This window comes from Pan paniscus, chromosome 7 (genome assembly GCF_029289425.2).
Source record: "Pan paniscus chromosome 7, NHGRI_mPanPan1-v2.0_pri, whole genome shotgun sequence".
Lineage (NCBI taxonomy): Eukaryota > Metazoa > Chordata > Mammalia > Primates > Hominidae > Pan > Pan paniscus.
The window spans coordinates 66,131,998-66,151,835 of NC_073256.2; the positions used below are offsets into that span (position 1 = coordinate 66,131,998).

The 19,838-nt window shown below is 36.5% G+C and overlaps 1 protein-coding gene across 9 annotated transcripts in view; it reads left to right on the plus strand.

The window, feature by feature from the left end:
• SNTG1 (syntrophin gamma 1) overlaps positions 1–19,838 on the plus strand; it is an 865,234-nt gene that overhangs the window by 563,748 nt on the left and 281,648 nt on the right. For all 9 annotated transcript variants that reach the window (XM_034966056.3, XM_063606752.1, XM_034966057.3 and 6 more), the window contains one exon: positions 9,278–9,380. In XM_034966056.3, coding sequence (XP_034821947.3) covers positions 9,278–9,380 — 103 coding nt within the window. The remainder of the gene's footprint in view (positions 1–9,277; positions 9,381–19,838) is intronic.

Consider the following 19,838-nt stretch of genomic DNA (forward strand, 5'->3'; position numbering starts at 1 on the left):
TTCAGTATGATATTGGCTGTGGGTTTGTCATAGATAGCTCTTATTATTTTGAAATACGTCCCATCAATACCTAATTTATTGAGAGTTTTTAGCATGAAGAGTTGTTGAATTTTGTCAAAGGCTTTTTCTGCATCTATGGAGATAATCATGTGGTTTTTGTCTTTGGTTCTGTTTATATGCTGGATTACATTTATTGATTTGCGTATATTGAACCACCCTTGCATCCCAGGGATGAAGCCCACTTGATCATCGTGGATAAGCTTTTTGATGTGCTGCTGGATTCAGTTTGCCAGTATTTTATTGAGGATTTTTGCATCAATGTTCATCAAGGATATTGGTCTAAAATTCTCTTTTTTGGTTGTGTCTCTGCCCTGCTTTGGTATGAGAATGATGCTGGCCTCATAAAATGAGTTAGGGAGGATTCCCTCTTTTTCTATTGATTGGAATAGTTTCAGAAGGAATGGTACCAGTTCCTCCTTGTACGTGTGGTAGAATTCAGCTGTGAATCCATCTGGTTCTGGACTCTTTTTGGTTGGTAAACTATTGATTATTGCCACAATTTCAGCTCCTGTTATTGGTCTATTCAGAGATTCAACTTCTTCCTGGTTTAGTCTTGGGAGAGTGTATGTGCCGAGGAATGTATCCATTTCTTCTAGATTTTCTAGTTTGTTTGCATAGACGTGTTTATAGTATTCTCTGATGGTAGTTTGTATTTCTGTGGGATTGGTGGTGATATCCCCTTTATCATTTTTTATTGTGTCTATTTGATTCTTCTCTCTTTTTTTCTTTATTAGTCTTGCTAGCGGTCTATCAATTTTGTTGATCCTTTAAAAAAACCAGCTCCTGGATTCATTGATTTTTTGAAGGGTTTTTTGTGTCTCTATTTCCTTCAGTTCTGCTCTGATTTTAGTTATTTCTTGCCTTCTGCTAGCTTTTGAATGTGTTTGCTCTTGCTTTTCTAGTTCTTTTAATTGTGATGTTAGGGTGTCAATTTTGGATCTTTCCTGCTTTCTCTTGTGGGCATTTAGTGCTATAAATTTCCCTCTACACACTGCTTTGAATGCGTCCCAGAGATTCTGGTATGTTGTGTCTTTGTTCTCGTTGGTTTCAAAGAACATCTTTATTTCTGCCTTCATTTCGTTATGTACCCAGTAGTCATTCAGGAGCAGGTTGTTCAGTTTCCATGTAGTTGAGCGGCTTTGAGTGAGATTCTTAATCCTGAGTTCTAGTTTGATTGCACTGTGGTCTGAGAGATAGTTTGTTATAATTTCTGTTCTTTTACATTTGCTGAGGAGAGCTTTACTTCCAACTATGTGGTCAATTTTGGACTAGGTGTGGTGTGGTGCTGAAAAAAATGTATATTCTGTTGATTTGGGATGGAGAGTTCTGTAGATGTCTACTACGTCCACTTGGTGCAGAGCTGAGTTCAATTCCTGGGTATCCTTGTTGACTTTCTCTCTTGTTGATCTGTCTAATGTTGACAGTGGGGTGTTAAAGTCTCCCATTATTAATGTGTGGGAGTCTAAGTCTCTTTGTAGGTCACTCAGGACTTGCTTTATGAATCTGGGTGCTCCTGTATTGGGTGCATATATATTTAGGATAGTTAGCTCCTCTTGTTGAATTGCTCCCTTTACCATTATGTAATGGCCTTCTTTGTCTCTGTTGATCTTTGTTGGTTTAAAGTCTGTTTTATCAGAGACTAGGATTGCAACCCCTGCCTTTTTTTGTTTTCCATTTGCTTGGTAGATCTTCCTCCATCCTTTTATTTTGAGCCTATGTGTGTCTCTGCACGTGAGATGGGTTTCCTGAATACAGCACACTGATGGGTCTTGACTCTTTATCCAACTTGCCAGTCTGTGTCTTTTAATTGGAGAATTTAGTCCATTTACATTTAAAGTTAATATTGTTATGTGTGAATTTGATCCTGTCATTATGATGTTAGCTGGTGATTTTGCTCGTTAGTTGATGCAGTTTCTTCCTAGTCTCGATGGTCTTTACATTTTGGCATTATTTTGCAGCGGCTGGTACCTGTTGTTCCTTTCCATGTTTAGCGCTTCCTTCAGGAGCTCTTTTAGGGCAGGCCTGGTGGTGACAAAATCTCTCAGCATTTGCTTGTCTGTAAAGTATTTTATTTCTCCTTCACTTGTGAAGCTTAGTTTGGCTGGATATGAAATTCTGAGTTGAAAATTCTTTTCTTTAAGAATGTTGAATATTGGCCCCCACTCTCTTCTGGCTTGTAGGTTTTCTGCCAAGAGATCTGCTGGTAGTTTCATGGGCTTCCCTTTGAGGGTAACCCGACCTTTCTCTCTGGCTGCCCTTAACATTTTTTCCTTCATTTCAACTTTGGTGAATCTGACAATTATGTGTCTTGGAGTTGTTCTTCTCGAGGAGTATTTTTGTGGCGTTCTCTGTATTTCCTGAATCTGAACGTTGGCCTGCCTTGCTAGATTGGGGAAGTTCTCCTGGATAATATCCTGCAGTGTGTTTTCCAACTTGGTTCCATTCTCCCCATCACTTTCAGGTACACCAATCAGACGTAGATTTGGTGTTTTCACATAGTCCCATATTTCTTGGAGGCTTTTTTCATTTCTTTTTATTCTTTTTTCTCTAAACTTCCCTTCTCGCTTCATTTCATTCATTTCATCTTCCATTGCTGATACCCTTTCTTCCAGTTGATTGCATCGGCTCCTGAGGCTTCTGCATTCTTCACGTAGTTCTCGAGCCTTGGTTTTCAGCTCCATCAGCTCCTTTAAGCACTTCTCTGTATTGGTTATTCTAGTTATACATTCTTCTAAATTTTTTTTCAAAGTTTTCAACTTCTTTGCCTTTGGTTTGAATGTCCTCCCGTAGCTCAGAGTAATTTGATCGTCTGAAGCCTTCTTCTCTCAGCTCGTCAAAATCATTCTCCATCCAGCTTTGTTCCATTGCTGGTGAGGAACTGCGTTCCTTTGGAGGAGGAGAGGCGCTCTGCGTTTTAGAGTTTCCAGTTTTTCTGTTCTGTTTTTTCCCCATCTTTGTGGTTTTATCTACTTTTGGTCTTTGATGATGGTGATGTACAGATGGGTTTTCGGTGTGTATGTCCTTTCTGTTTGTTAGTTTTCCTTCTAACAGACAGGACCCTCAGCTGCAGGTCTGTTGGAATACCCTGCCGTGTGAGGTGTCAGTGTGCCCCTGCTGGGGGGTGCCTCCCAGTTAGGCTGCTTGGGGGTCAGGGGTCAGGGACCCACTTGAGGAGGCAGTCTGCCCGTTCTCAGATCTCCAGCTGCGTGCTGGGAGAACCACTGCTCTCTTCAAAGCTGTCAGACAGGGACATTTAAGTCTGCAGAGGTTACTGCTGTCTTTTTGTTTGTCTGTGCCCTGCCCCCAGAGGTGGAGCCTACAGAGGCAGGCAGGCAGGCCTCCTTGAGCTGTGGTGGGCTCCACCCAGTTCGAGCTTCCCGGCTGCTTTGTTTACCTAAGCAAGCCTGGGCAATGGCGGGCGCCCCTCCCCCAGCCTGGCTGCCGCCTTGCAGTTTGATCTCAGACTGCTGTGCTAGCAATCAGCGAGATTCCGTGGGCGTAGGACCCTCCGAGCCAGGTGTGGGATATAGTCTCGTGGTGCACCGTTTTTTAAGCCGGTCTGAAAAGCGCAATATTCGGGTGGGAGTGACCCGATTTTCCAGGTGCGTCCATCACCTCTTTCTTTGACTCGGAAAGAGAACTCCCTGACCCCTTGCGCTTCCCAGGTGAGGCAATGCCTTGCCCTGCTTTGGCTCGCGCACGGTGCGCGCACCCACTGGCCTGCGCCCACTGTCTGGCACTCACTAGTGAGATGAACCCAGTACCTCAGATGGAAATGCAGAAATCACCCGTCTTCTGCGTCGCTCACGCTGGGAGCTGTAGACGGGAGCTGTTCCTATTCGGCCATCTTGGCTCCTCCAACTGCCCCATATATTTTAATTTATCAGAAATTCCCGATAGAGTCACATAATATTGATTATATCAATATATAGAGGTTATAATATAATGTCAATACAAATACATAAGCCAAGTTCATAAATTCATTCTAAGCCAAAAAAAGTAAAAGAAAAAACACTGGAAATTTCAATGAGATTGTCCTAAATCTATAGAAAAATAGGGCAGAATTGTTATCTTCACAGTACTGTGTCCAGCAATCCATGACATAGAATACCCACCAACACAATCAAGGTAATAAAATACTCATTTACCCTAAAAGTTTAATCTTGCCACTGTATAATCTGTCCTTCTGCCTCTTCTCTTCTCCCCATTCCCTGAACAATCACTAATCTGCTTTGTGGCACTATACATTTGTTTACATTTTCTACAATTTTATGTAAATGTAATCATATAATAGTATGTTTTCTGGCTTCTTTCATTAAATATAATTATTTTATATTTATTCACCTGGTATCATGTACCCATCACTCATTGCTTTTTTTCTTGTTATGTGGAGTCACATTCCATTATAAGGATATATCTCAGTTTGTCTACCCATTTACCTTTTGATGGACATTTGAGTTTTCTAAATTTTCTGATGAAAAATACAGCTGCTATGAATATTCATGAAAAGTATTTGTAAGTACATTTACTCTGATTTCTCTTGGATAAATGTCTAAAAATTAATTTACTATATCATGTAGTATGGCTTGTTTCAATTTTATGAAATTGATAAATTATTTTCCAAAATCACTGTGACATTTTCAATTTTAATTCTTAGTCTCTAAGCATTCCAGTTCCTCCAAAACCTTACACACACTTAGTATGTGAGGCATACATAATTTGGACATTTCAGAAGATTTATAGTGGTATCTCATTATAGTTTTAATTTACATTTCACTAATTGCTATTATGTTAAGCATATTTTAATGCACTAATTTGCCTTGAACATAAGTTCAAGGATATACCTGCCTAAGATTTTTTCTCATGTTTTATTAGGCACTTGTATTATTATTGAGTTTTGAGTGTTCTGAAACATATTCCTAGTATATATTATTTATCAGAAAAAGATTTACAAATATTTTCTCAAAGTTTGTGACTTTCTTAGAAGTATATTGCATAGAAAAGAATGGTTCAATTTTGATTACTCCCAACTTAACAATTTGTGTTTTTATTGGATGTACTTTTGGATTAATAACTACAAAAATAAATCCTGCCTTAATGCCACAACGGTTTTCTCCAATGTTTACTTCTAGAAGTTTTATAAGCTTAGACTTTACATTCAGGTAATTGATTCACTCTGAGTTAGTATTAGTATGTCGTGTAAGGTATAGCTCAAAGCTCCTTTTCTTTTCTAATGAGGATTTGAAATAGTCCCAGCACAATTTGTTAAAAAGATTTTACTTTCTCTACTCCATTGCAACATTGTTGAAAAATTGTTGTTTATTTTTGTTTGCATTTATTTCTGGACATATATTATATTAATTATATTACATTATATCATGTTATATTATTATTTTATTTTACTTTATCTATCTTTTTGATAACACAATGTCTTGATGATTATAGTTTCTTTATATCTCTTAAAATCAAACGATGTTGGTTTAATAGCTTTGCTTTGACTTTCCAAAGGTGGTTTGGTTATCCTGGATTTTTTAAATTTCCACATGAATTTTAATAACAGTTTGTCAGTTTTTTTAAAAAAGTCTGCTGGGATTTCCATATGTCTATTAGGTTTGATAAATATTGAGTCTTGTGACACATATATTTAAATGTTTAAAAATTACTCATAGCAATGTTTTGTATACAGGGCTTTTACTACTTTTGTTAGATTGATACATAAATATTTCATGGTTTCGGTGATTTTATAGTTTTTTAAACTAGAAATTCTGATTGTTTATAAAGAAATGTGATTATTTTATATTTATCTTATTTCCTGAAATTCTGCTAAAAAGATTACTTATGATTAGTTCCAGGAGCTTTTTTTTTTTTTTTTGGTAGATTCTAGTGCACTTTTTGTAAGCCATCATGTCATCTGCAGATAGAGGCTTTTATTCCTTCTTTCCAAATATAGATATCTAAATTTTTTCTCTATATTGTCCTGCCTAGTACCTTTATGGAAATGTTGACTAAAAGTAGACAGTGTGGACACTCTTTTATTTTTTCTAAACTTAGGTCGTTAAGGCCTTTAGTCTTTTACCATTTAGTAATGATATTACCTGTAGGTTTTTTTTTTTATAGCTTCCCTATGCCAGTTTGAGGAAGTTCCGTTCTACCATTACTTTGCTTAAAGTGTTCAACAGATATGAATTTTGAATATTGACAAATATTTTTTGATATTTCAACTTAGGTTTTTATGTGGTTAATTACACCAGTTGATCTTCTAATGTTAAACCAACCTTGTATTCCTGGATTAAACTCCATTTGATCATTTTGTATTACCTGATTTGCATTGATCATGTTGTATTGTTTGATTTGTTAAAATATTTAATAATGTTTACATAAGTCCTTTATTTGGCTCCTTTTAAAAGTTTTAAAAGTTTGTTCCTTTTTATCTTTAGTTTGCAATATTTTAATTATGATGTGTCTTAGTGTAGATTTATTTGGCAGGATCCTTTTGAGGTTTGTTAAGCTTCTTAAATCTGTGGGCTCATGTCTGTCATCCAATTGGAGAAATTTTCAGACATTATATGTTTAAATACTTTTTCAGTCCCTCTTCTTTCTCCTCTCCTCTATGACTCATATGATATGCATTTTATACATTTTGTTACTATCCTTCAGGTTACTTTTTCTTTTTTTTTTGGTCTATATACTCTATTGTTCAGATAGGGTGAATTCTATTATTCTGTCCTCATCTTTGTTAATTCTACTCTCTCTCATTCCTACTTTGTTATTGAACTATTCCCAAGTGATTTTAAAATTTATGAAAAAATATTTGTATAATGTCTATTTGGATATTATAACATAACTTTTTTGGCTGAAATTTTGTAATTTTTCACTTGAATCAAAAAGCTTGTAATTTCTTATGGCAACATTTTTGTTGATTGCTTCAAAATCCTTGTCAGAGAGTTCCAATATGTGATTTATCTCATTGGTATTAGTAGATTTTTTCTTCCCTTTAAAATTGTGATTTTTCTGATTCTCAATATGACATATAATTTTTACTATATCCTGGTCATTTTGTTTATTATATTAGGTGACTCTGCCTCTTACTTGAGATTTCTTTTTTTAAGCAGAAATTTACCGTTTAGCTCACGGGTTTGTGGTCCATGGTTCCATTTACAATATATGTTTTAGAGCCGTTTGGTGCTGCTTTGTTCTGACTGATTTATCTCGTGTCACTGGGCACCCACTGTTCCCTGCTGGGATTGTTTGAAGGGATGGAAAAAGCTTTCCCAGGTCAGTGCTGGTTATGGAGGGTTCCTCCTTGCTGTAGAGGAGGTAGGATAATGGGGACCTTGGAGCAGGTCTATCTTTGCTGGTACTCTCCACTAGGATGGTGTCTCTAGGCAGGGGAGGATAGTCTCAGGACCTTGACAAAGTGGCCTCCCTCACTGGGCACGTATGAGGAGGTACCCCTGCCAATGATCCTGGTTACACAGTGCCTCTGAGTGGGGCAGAGTGTTCTGAGGCCCAGGGGGAAGGCTAGCACTTCTGCTGGCTTCCCGTTGTCACCGCTCACTGATGTTTGCTGCCTTGCCTGGTATTAGTGCGGCTCCTTTACAATCCAGAGGTGGTATGAGCCTATATAGCGTGCTTTCTGTTTTAACGATGGGGCTGAGAAAGTGCCCGGCCTGTTTGGTGTTCCTCTGGTGGAGCAGGTAAGGTATCCGGCCTCTGTGCTGTCCAGTGCTGGCCTGAGACCCCTAATCAGATTTTCCTTCTCCTTCTGTCTTTCAGAGTTCTTATTTGGTTGTCTTTTGTATTTTCTTCAGTGTTTACAGTTGTACTTCTTGGGGAGGAGCAGAGAGAGATGAGCCTGTGCGTTTTTTGTTTTTTTTTTTGTTTGTTTTTTTTTTCACGGAGTTTTGCTCTTGCTGCCCAGGCTGGAGTGCAGAGGTGCGGTCTCGGCTCGCTGCAACCTCCGACTCCCAGGTTCAAACGATTCTCCTGCCTTAGCCTCCCGAGTAGCTAGGATTACAGACGCCTGCCACGAAGACCGGTTATTTTTTTATTATTTTTTATTTTTTTGTATTTTTAGTAGAGACGGGGTTTCACCATTTTGGCTAGGCTGGTCTCGAACTCCAGACCTCAGATGATCCACCTGCCTCGGTCTCCCAAAGTGCTGGGATTGCAGGCATGAGCCACCATGCCCAGCCATCTGTGCCGTCTTGTCAGGGCCAGAAGTCATTCTAAATTGGTTTTAAGTAGCCAATTCTTTAATTGCGGTTGAACAAGTTTTCTATGTATTTAACAAGATATATTTCCATGTTTATTAACTGCTTTTTCACTGATTATTCTTGTCTCCTTATTTTACATGATAGTTTAAAATTATAAACATATTAATATCTTTTTCAGGTGTGTTTGCTATAAATAACTCTTCAGCTTCTTGTTCTTTTAATTTTTTTTAAATTTTAAAATTTTTACATGGCTTATATTTTTGGATATGATTCTTGGAGAAATTGAAATTATTTTAACTGGAAGAACTAGACTTACTAATTCTATATTTTAAAAAATGTTGAGAGTTATTGATAATAACAGACTTCAACATTATATTACAACTGATGCTATTGATAATAACAGGTTTGCAGGGGAAAGAAAAGAAAATATTAAGTAGAATATGTAATGCCTATTTATTTTTTGCAAGAGGATTAGAGTGAATTGGGTCAATTTGCTTTAATCTGAATTAGTACTCTGGTCAATATTGGCAGAATCAGATTTTTATGCTTTTAGAATCATTTTCTCTTACATCTTAGCTTATTTTATGTTACATAACATATGCTCCAAAGCTTATCCAATTTATTGGTGCAAAATAGGTGCTCAACAATTATTAATAATTTACCAATAAATACAGTGACCTGAACATTCTATCTGCCTTTCTGTGGATTTCTTGATTCCTCATACTGCCTAATATAGACCATAAACTCAGGAAGACCTCAACAAGTATGAATGGAAGATTCACGTTGTGTATAAACAGGTGATCACAGAATGTGACAAGAGGATGAACATTGATGGCTCTTACTGCAATGATAAATAATTAGCTCCCTCTATCTTTTATAAAATGTTTCTGAATACTAGGGAAAAATGGAAGATGGAAGAAACAACCAATAATTTCAAGGCTTTGCCACATATAACATGATAAATGTAATGATGATTGTATTCCTTTTATTCTTTTTTTCAGGTTCAGGTTCTTCGGAATGCTGGAGAAGAAGTGACTCTAACAGTGTCATTTTTAAAAAGAGCACCTGCTTTCCTCAAACTCCCATTGAATGAAGATTGTGCGTGTAAGCATTTATAAAGAATAGATAAAAGAGCTCACATCATTATAGTTACATAATTATTATTTTGGCAATAATTGGTGATTTCTTCTTAAAGTTGAGATTTTTGCCTGACTGTAAACATTTTTATATTACAAAGTGTTCTACTAACCTTTATGAAAAGGGAACAGATGTTATTTTTCTTGAAGAATAGATTCACCACATTACAGTTTTTTCTAACCTACAATTGGAGAAGTATTATTTGTTTTAAAAATAGGCATATCAAATATCATGTATGCATTATGCATGTCTATTAAATTTCATTAGAATATTTGGTGAATGTATTTTCTCTAACTAAAAATTAATACTAAACAAGAATATGTGCTTAAGTTATTCTGATGAGAGAAGATGAAAAAAAGCGTTTGCCTTTGAGGGAATGTACTAATTTACATAGAACTACTTAAAAAGTTATTTGTCAATTTTATTTTCATGTTCCATTTTCTAAAATGAAATGTGTATTATCTAATGCTTTTGCTGAAAAATTGAAGAATAATATATTTTTCACTGAGACATAATTTGTATGCAATAAAATGCAAAGATCTTGCACAGTCGGATCAGTTCTGAAAAGGCACACATTTGCTTAATCCACTTCTTACAATCATAAAACTGTTCCCAGTAAATAACAGCCCAGAAATGACTACTCACTTACACTCTCTTCTTCATACATTATTTTGCCTCTTCTAGAACTTTACAGAATGGAATTATACTTTATTTTTTATTCTGGCTTCTTTCATTATGAATAATTTCCTTCAGATTCACTTATTTCTTAGAGTCACATATTTCTTAGTTTGTTCATTTATATTGCTGTTTATTTTGCTGTTTATTATTCCATTGTATGAATGTACTACATTTATTAATGCATCTTTCTGTTGAAGATACCAGCACTGTTCCCAGTATTTTGCTATAATAAATAAAGCTGCTGGAAACGTTCTTTTATTTAACTTTTATTTTAAGTTCAGGGGTACAAGTGCAGGGTTGTAACATAGGTAAACTTTTGTCATGGGGGTTCGTTGTGCACAAACCAGTTATTGAAATTAGTACCCATTAGTTATTTATCCTGATCCTGTCCCTTCTCCCACCCTACATCCCACTGAAAGGCCACAGTGTGTGTGGTTCTCCTCTATTTGTCTATGTGTTCTCATCAAATAGCTCTCACTTGTAAGTGAGAATGTGAAGTATTTGGTTTTCTGTTCCTGTGTTAGTTTGCTAGGGATAATGGCCTCCAGCTCCATCCATCCAAGTCCCTGCAGTGGACATGATCTCATTCTTTTTTATGGTGACATAGTATTCCATGGTGTATATGTACAACATTTTTGTTATCCAGTCTATCACTAATAGGCATTTAGGTTGATTCTATGTCTTTACTATTGTGAATAGTGCTGCAATGAACATACATATGCATGCGTCTTTATAATAGAATGATTTATATGTATTGGGTATATACCATTTGACCCAGCAATCCCATCACTGGAAGCTTCTTGTATAAGGCTTTTGGCAGTTTTGTAATTTTATTTTATTACAATAAGTACTTAAGAATTGAATTGCTGAGTGACTAGAAAGATGTATAATTAACGTGTTAATAAATTGCCAAATTTAGGTGGGGTGCAGTGGCCCATGCGTGTAATCCCAGCATTTTGAGAGGCTGAGGCCGGCAGATCACCTAAGCTCAGGAGTTCAAGACCAACTTGAACAACATGGCAAAATGCCATCTCTACCAAAAATACAAAAAAACCCCAAAATAGCCAGGCATGGTAGCATGTGCCTGTGGTTCCAGCTACTTGGGAGGCTGAGGTGGGAGGATGGCTTGAGCCTGGTAGACTGAGGATGCAGTGAGCTGAGATCGTGTCACTGTACTCCAGCCTGGGTGACAGAGTAAGACCCCATCTCAAAAATAAATAAATAATTAATTAAAATAAATAAATTGTGAAATTTATTTCCAAAGTGAGCATGTTATTTATTGTGGTAAATAACACATAACATAAAATTTACCATCTTTACCATTTTAAGTGTTCAGAAGAGTAGTCTTAAGTCTATGTACATTATTGTGTAACATATCACCAGAAACTTTTGATATTGCAAAATGGAAATTCTATACCCCTTAAACAATTCCCTATTTTCCCCAGACCCACCCACTGGCAAACACCTTTGTATTTTGTTTATAAGAATTTGACTACTTTAGACACCTTATGCACTTGGAATAATCCAGTATTTTCTTTTGGTGATTAGCTTATTTCATTTAGCATAATGTCCTTAAGACTCATCTATGTTGTAGAATAGGACAAAATTTCTTTCCTATTTAAGATTGAATAACATTCTTTCATATGCATATACCACATATTCTTTATTCAGCCCTCAAACAGTGAGCATTTAGATTGGTTCCACATCTTTGTTATTGTGAATAATGCTGCAATTAACATGAGTGTACAAATATCATTCACAACTCTGCTTTCGGTTATTTTGGATACATACTCAGAAGTGGGATTCCTGGATCATATGTTAATTCTATTTTTAATTTTTTGAAGAATGACCATACTGTTTTCCATAGTAGCTGCATCATTTTACACTCTTAAGTAACAGGCAAAGCTTCCAATTTCTGCATATCCTCACCAGCACTTCTTATTTTCTGTTTTTTTGCTTTGTTTTGTTTTGGTTTTGATAGTGGCCATTCTAATTGTTGTCAGATGATAATTCACTGTGGTTTTGATTTGAATTTCCCTGATAATCAGTAATGTTAAGCGTCTTTTCACATATTTATTGGCCATTTGCATATTTTCTTTGAAGACATGTCTATTCAAGTCTACTATCCAGTTTTAAATCTGGTTATTTGTTTTGCTCTTGTTGAGTTGTAAGAATTCTTCAGATACTCTGGCTATTAACGTATTAACAGACATATGGTTTGAAAATATTTTCTCCCATTTCAAAGGTTGCTGTTTCACTCTGTTGATCATTTTATTTATTTTACAAAATTTTTAATTCTTCTGTAGTCAAGTCTATTTTTGCTTCTAATGCCTGTGTTTTTGGTGTCATATTCAGAAAATAATTGCAAAATCCAATGTCATAAAGATTTTTCTCTAATTTTTCTGCTAGGATTTTTTACAGCTCAAATCTAATGTTTAGGTATTTGATTTCTGTTGAGTCAATTTTTATACATAGTATAAGGTAAGTGCCCAACATTCTTTTGCATGAGGATATCCAGTTTTCCCAATATAATTAATTGAAGAGAAGACTATTCTTTCCCTATTGTATAACCTTAGCATGTTTGTTTAAAATAATTTCATCACATATTGAGGGTTAATTTTGGGATTATTCCATTCCATTGTTCTATGTGTCTGCATTAATGCCAGTACCACATTGTTTTTAATATTGCAGCTTTGTAATGTATCTTGAGTTCAGATAGTGTAAAGCCCCAGCTCTGTTTTTCTTTCTCAAGAATTTTTGGCTATTCAGAATTCATTGAGGTTTTGTATGAAGTTTAGGATAGTTTTTCTATTTCTGCAAAATAATACCATAGAGATTTTGATAGGGATTGCATTGAACCTGTAGATTGCATTGCTTAGCATGAACATTTTAACAATATTAATTCTTCCAGTGTATCAGCATAGGATGTCTTTCTATTTATTTGTTTCATCTTTAATTTCTCAATGATATTTTGTAGTTTTCAGTGTAAAGACTTTAAAATTTTGGGTGAGATTATTCCTAATTATTCTTTTTGATGCTATTATCAATAAAATTGTTTTTTTTATTGTTAATGGATAGAAACAACTGAATTTTTATGTTGTCTATTCTGCAACTTCCTTAAACTTGTTTATTAGATCTAACATTTTTGTGTGTGTGTTTAAACTTTAGAGTTTTCTACATATAAGCTCATATCTGCAAACAAAGATAATTTTACTTCTTCATTTGAATTTGGGTGACTTTTATTTCTTAGTCTTGCCTAATTGCTTCTGGCTAGAACTTTTGGTTGTATGTTGAATAGAAGACTTGAGAGTGGGCATCCTTGCCTTATTCTTAATCTTAGAGGGAAAACTTTCAGTTTTCCATTATTCAGTATAATGTTAGCTATGGGCTTTTTATATATAAATGACCTTTATTATGTAGAGGTAATTTCCTTCTATTCCTAGTTTGTAAAATGTATTATGTTTTAAATTGTGAAAATATTGAATTTGGCAAATGCTTTTTTCTTCATCAACTGAGGTGTCTATGTGGGATTTTTTTTTCTGCCATTCTGTTATTGTGATGTGTTAATTACATAGATAGATTTTTTTTTCATGTTGAACCATCCTTGCATTTCAGGAATAAGTCACACTTGATCATGGTGTATAATCTTTTAAATTTGTAGTTGAATTCAGTTTTTTAGTATCTTTTTGAGGACTTTTGCATTAATATTCATCAGGAATATTGGTTTGCAGTTTTATTTTTTGTAGTATCTTTGCTTGGTTTCGGTATCTGGGTAATGTTCACTTCAAGCTGGAAACTGCTTTCCCGTCATCAAATTTTTTTGAAAGAGTATGAGAAGGATCAGTGCTAATTCCTCTTTAAATGCTTGGTAAAGTTCTACAGTAAAACCATCTGGTCATGGGCCCTTCGTTTTTTGTGAGGAATTTATTAATGATTCAATTTCCTTACTAGTTCTATGTCTGTCTGTATTTTTTGTTTCTTCATAATTGATTGTTGGTATGTCACATATTTCTAGAAGGTTATCTATTTTTTCCAGATTATTCAGTTTTTTTGGCACATAATTGTCCATATTACTCTTTAACAATCATTTTGGTTTTTGTGGCATCAGTTGTAATGTCTACTATTTCATTTCTTTTTTTTTTTTATTATACTTTAAGTTTTAGGGTACATGTGCACAACATGCAGGTTAGTTACGTAAGTATACATGTGCCATGTTTGTGTGCTGCACCCATTAACTCATCATTTAACATTAGGTGTATCTCCTAATGTTATCCCTCCCCCCTCCCCACACCCCCAAACAAGCCCTGGTGTGTGATGTTCCCCTTCCTGTGTCCATGTGTTCTCATTGTTCAATTCCCACCTTCATTTCTTTTTTTTTTTTATTATACTTTAAGTTTTAGGGTACATGTACACAACGTGCAGGTTAGTTACATATGTATACATGTGCCATGTTGGTATGCTGCCCCCATTAACTCATCATTTAACATTAGATATATCTCCTAATGCTATCCCTCCCCACTCCCCACTCCCTGCAACAGGCCACAGTATGTGATGTTCCCCTTCCTGTGTCCATGTGTTCTCGCTGTTCAGTTCCTACCTGTGAGTGAGAACAAGCGGTGTTTGGTTTTTTGTCCTTGCGATAATTTGCTGAGAATTTTATGGTTTCCAGCTTCATCCATGTCCTTACAAAAGACATGAACTCATCATTCTTTATGGCTGCATAGTATTCCATGGTGTATATGTGCCACATTTTCTTAAACCAGTCTATCATTGTTGGATATTTGGCTTGGTTCCAAGTCTTTGCTATTGTGAATAGTGCCACAATAAACATACGTGTGCATGTGTCTTTATAGCAGCATGACTTATAATCCTTTGGGTATATACCCAGTAATGGGATTGCTGGGTCAAATGGTATTTCTAGTTCTAGATCCGTGAGGAATTGCCACACTGACTTCCACAATGGTTGAACTAGTTTACAGTCCCACCAACGGTGTAAAGTTTTCCTATTTCTCCACATCCTCTCCAGTACCTGTTGTTTCCTGACTTTTTAATGATCGCCATTCTAACTGGTGTGAGATGGTATCTAACTGTGGTTTTGATTTGCATTTCTCTGATGGCCAGTGATGATGAGCATTTTTTCATTTGTCTGTTGGTGGCATAAATGTCTTCTTTCAAGAAGTATCTGTCCATATCTTTCACCCACATTTTGATGGGGTTGTTTGTTTTTTTCTTGTAAATTTGTTTGAGTTCATTGTAGATTCTGGATATTAGCCCTTTGTCAGATAAGTAGATTGCAAAAATTTTCTCCCCTTCTGTAGGCTGCCTGTTCACTCTGATGGTGGTTTCTTTTGCTGTGCAGAAGCTCTTTAGTTTACTTAGATCCCATTTGTCAATATTGGCTTTTGTTGCCATTGCTTTTGGTGTTTTAGACGTGAAGTCCTTGCCCATGCCTATGTCCTGAATGGTATTGCTTAGGTTTTCTTCTAGGGTTTTTATGGTTTTAGGTCTAACATTTAAGTCTTTAATCTACCTTGAATTAATTTTTGTATAAGGTTTATGGAAGGGATCCAGTTTCAGCTTTCTACATATGGCTAGCCAGTTCTCCCAGCAACATTTATTAGATAGGGAATCCTTTCCCCATTTCTTGTTTTTGTCAGGTTTGTCAAAGATCAGATAGTTGTAGATACGCAGCATTATTTCTGAGGGCTCTGTTCTGTTCCATTGGTCTGTATCTCTGTTTTGGTACCAGTACCATGCTGTTTTGATTACTGTAGCCTTGTAGTTTGAAGTTAGGTAGTGTGATGCCTCCAGCTTTGTTCTTTTGGCTTAGGATTGACTTGGCGATGCGGGCTCTTTTTTGGTTCCATATGAACTTTAAAGTAGTTTTTTTTCCAATTCTGTGAAGAAACTCATCGGTAGCTTGATGGGGATGGCATTGAATCTATAAATTACCTTGGGCAGTATGGCCATTTTCACGATATTGATTCTTCCTACCCATGAGCATGGAATGTTCTTCCATTTGTTTGTATCCTCTTTTATTTCATTGAGCAGTGGTGTGTAGTTCTCCTTGAAGAGGTCCTTCACATCCCTTCTAAGTTGGATTTCTAGGTATTTTATTCTCTTTGAAGCAATTGTGAATGGGAGTTCACTTATGATTTGGCTCTCTGTTTGTCTGTTATTGGTGTGTAAGAAGGCTTGTGAGTTTTGCACATTGATTTTGTATCCTGAGACTTTGCTGAAGTTGCCTATCAGCTTAAGGAGATTTTGGGCTGAGACGATGGGGTTTTCTAAATATACAATCATGTCATCTGCAAGCAGGGACAATTTGACTTCCTCTTTTCCTAATTGAATACCCTTTATTTCCTTCTCCTGCCTGATTGCCCTGGGCAGATCTTCCAACACTATGTTGAATAGGAGTGGTGAGAGAGCATCCCTGTCTTGTGCCAGTATTCAAAGGGAATGCTTCCAGTTTTTGCTCATTCAGTAGACTATTGGCTGTGGGTTTGTCATAGATAGCTCTTATTTCTTTGAGATATGTCCCATCAATAACTAATTTATTGAGAGTTTTTAGCATGAAGGGTTGTTGAATTTTGTCAAAGGCCTTTTTTGCATCTATTGACATAATCATATGGTTTTTGTTGTTGGTTCTGTTTATATGCTGGATTACGTTCATTGATTTGCATATGTTGAGCCAGCCTTGCATCCCAGGGATGAAGCCCACTTGATCATGTTGGATAAGCTTTTTGATGTGCTGCTGGATTTGGTTTGCCAGTATTTTATTGAGGATTTTTGCATCGATGTTCATGAGGGATATTGGTCTTAAATTGTCTTTTTTTGTTGTGTCTCTGCCAGCCTTTGTTATCAGGATGATGCTGGCCTCATAAAATGAGTTAGGGAGGATTCCCTCTTTTTCTATTGATTGGAATAGTTTCAGAAGGAATGGTACCAGCTCCTCTTTGTACCTCTGGTAGAATTCAACTGTGAATCCATCTGGTCCTGGACTTTTTTTGGTTGGTAAGCTATTAATTATTGCCACAATTTCAGAGCCTGTTTTTGGTCTATTAAGAGATTCAACTTCTTCCTGGTTTAGTCTTGGGAGGGTGTATGTGTCGAGGAATTTATCCATTTCTTCTAGGTTTTCTAGTTTATTTGCGTAGAGGTGTTTATAATATTCTCTGATGGTAGTGTGTATTTCTGTGGGATCGGTGGTGATATCCCCTTTATCATTTTATATTGCATCTATTTGATTCTTCTCTCTTTTCTTCTTTATTAGTCTTCCTAGCAGTCTATCAATTTTGTTGATATTTTCAAAAAACCAGCTCCTGGATTCATTGATTTTTTGAACAGTTTTTTGTGTCTCTATTTCCTTCATTTCTGCTCTGATCTTAGTTATTTCTTGCTTTCTGCTAACTATTGAATGTGCTTTCTCTGGCTTCTCTAGTTCTTTTAACTGTGATGTTAGGGTGTCAATTTTAGAACTTTCCTGCTTTCTCTTGTGGGCATTTAGTGCTATACATTTCCCTCTACACACAGCTTTGAATGTGTCCCAAAGATTCTGGCATATTGTGTCTTTCTTCTCATTGGTTTTCAAGAACATCTTTATTTCTGCCTTCATTTAGTTATGTACCCAGTAGTCATTCAGGAGCAGGTTGTTCAGTTTCCATGTAGTTGAGCGGTTTTGAGTGAGTTTCTTAATCCTGAGTTCTAGTTTGATTGCACTGTGGTCTAAGAGACAGTTTGTTATAAGTTCTGTTCTTTTACATTTGCTGAGGAGTGCTTTACTTCCAACTATGTGGTCAATTTTGGAATAAGTGCTATGTGGTGTTGAAAAGAATGTATATTCTGTTGATTTGGGGTGGAGAGTTCTGTAGATGTCTATTAGGTCTGCTTGGTGCAGAGCTGAGTTCAATTCCTGGATATCCTTGTTAACTTTCTGTCTCGTTGACCTGTCTCATGTTGACAGCAGGGTGTTAAAGTCTCCCATTATTATTGTGTGGGAGTCTAAGTCTCTTTGTAGGTCTCTAAGGACCTGCTTTGTGAATCTGGGTGCTCCTGTATTCGGTGCATACATATTTAGGATAGTTAGATCTTCTTGTTGAATTGATCCCTTTACCATTATGTAATGGCCTTCTTTGTCTCTGTTGATCTTTGTTGGTTTAAAGTCTGTTTTATCAGAGACTAGGATTGCAACCTCTGCCTTTTTTTGTTTTCCATTTGCTTGGTAGATCTTCCTCCATCCCTTTATTTTGAGCCTATGTGTGTCTCTGCACGTGAGGTGGGTTTCCTGAATACAGCACACTGATGGGTCTTGACTCTTTATCCAATTTGCCAGTCTGTGTCTTTTAATTGGAGCATTTAGCCCATTTACATTTAATGTTAATATTGTTGTGTGTGGATTTGATCCTGTCATTATGATGTTAGCTGGTTATTTTGCTCATTAGTTGATGCAGTTTCTTCCTAGCCTCGATGGTCTTTACAATTTGGCATGTTTTTGCAGTGGCTGGTACCGGTTTTTCCTTTCCATGTTTAGTGCTTCCTTCAGGAGCTCTTTTAGTGCAGGCCTGGTGGTGACAAAATCTCTCAGCATTTGCTTGTCTGTAAAGTATTTTATTTCTCCTTCACTTATGAAGCTTAGTTTGGCTGGATATAAAATTCTGAGTTGAAAATTCTTTTCTTTAAGAATGTTTAATATTGGCCCCCAGTCTCTTCTGGCTTGCAGAGTTTCTACCGAGAGATCAGCTGTTAGTCTAATGGACTTCCCTTTGTGGGTAACCCGACCTTTCTCTCTGGCTGCCCTTAACATTTTTTCCTTCATTTCAACTTTGGTGAATCTGACAATTATGTGTCCTGGAGTTGCTCTTCTCGAGGAGTATCTTTGTGGCGTTCTCTGTATTTCCTGAATCTGAATGTTGGCCTGCCTTGCTAGACTGGGGAAGTTCTCCTGGATAATATCCTGCAGAGTGTTTTCCAACTTGGTTCCTTTCTCCCCATCACTTTCAGGTATATCAATCAGACATAGATTTGGTCTTTTCACATAGTCCTATATTTCTTGAAGGCTTTGTTCATTTCTTTTTATTCTTTTTTCTCTAAACTTCTCTTCTAGCTTCATTTCATTCATTTGATCTTCCATCATTGATGCCCTTTCTTCCAGTTGATCGAATTGGCTACTGAGGCTTGTGCATTCATCACGTAGTTCTCGTACCTTGGTTTTCAGCTCCATCAGGTCCTTTAAGGACTTCTCTGCATTGGTTATTTTAGTTAGCCATTCATCTAATTTTTTTTCAAGGTTTTTAACTTCTTTGCCATGGGTTCGAACTTCCTCCTTTAGCTTGGAGTAGTTTGATCATCTGAAGCCTTCTTCTCTCAACTCATCAAAGTCATTCTCAATCCAGCTTTGTTCCATTGCTTGTAAGGAGCTGTATTCCTTTGGAGGAAGAGAGTCACTGTGATTTTTAGAGCTTCCAGTTTTTCTGCTGTTTTTTCCCCATCTTTATGATTTTATCTACCTTTGGTCTTTGATGATGGTGATGTACAGATGGGGTTTTGGTGTGGATGTCCTTTTTGTTTGTTAATTTTCCTTCTAACAGTCAGAACCCTCAGCTGCTGGTCTGTTGGAGTTTGCTGGAGGTCCACTCCAGACCCTGTTTGCCTGGGTATCAGCAGTGGAGGCTGCAGAACAGCAGATATTGGTGAGCAGCAAATGTTGCTGCCTGATCGTTCCTCTGGAAGTTTTGTCTCAGAGGAGTA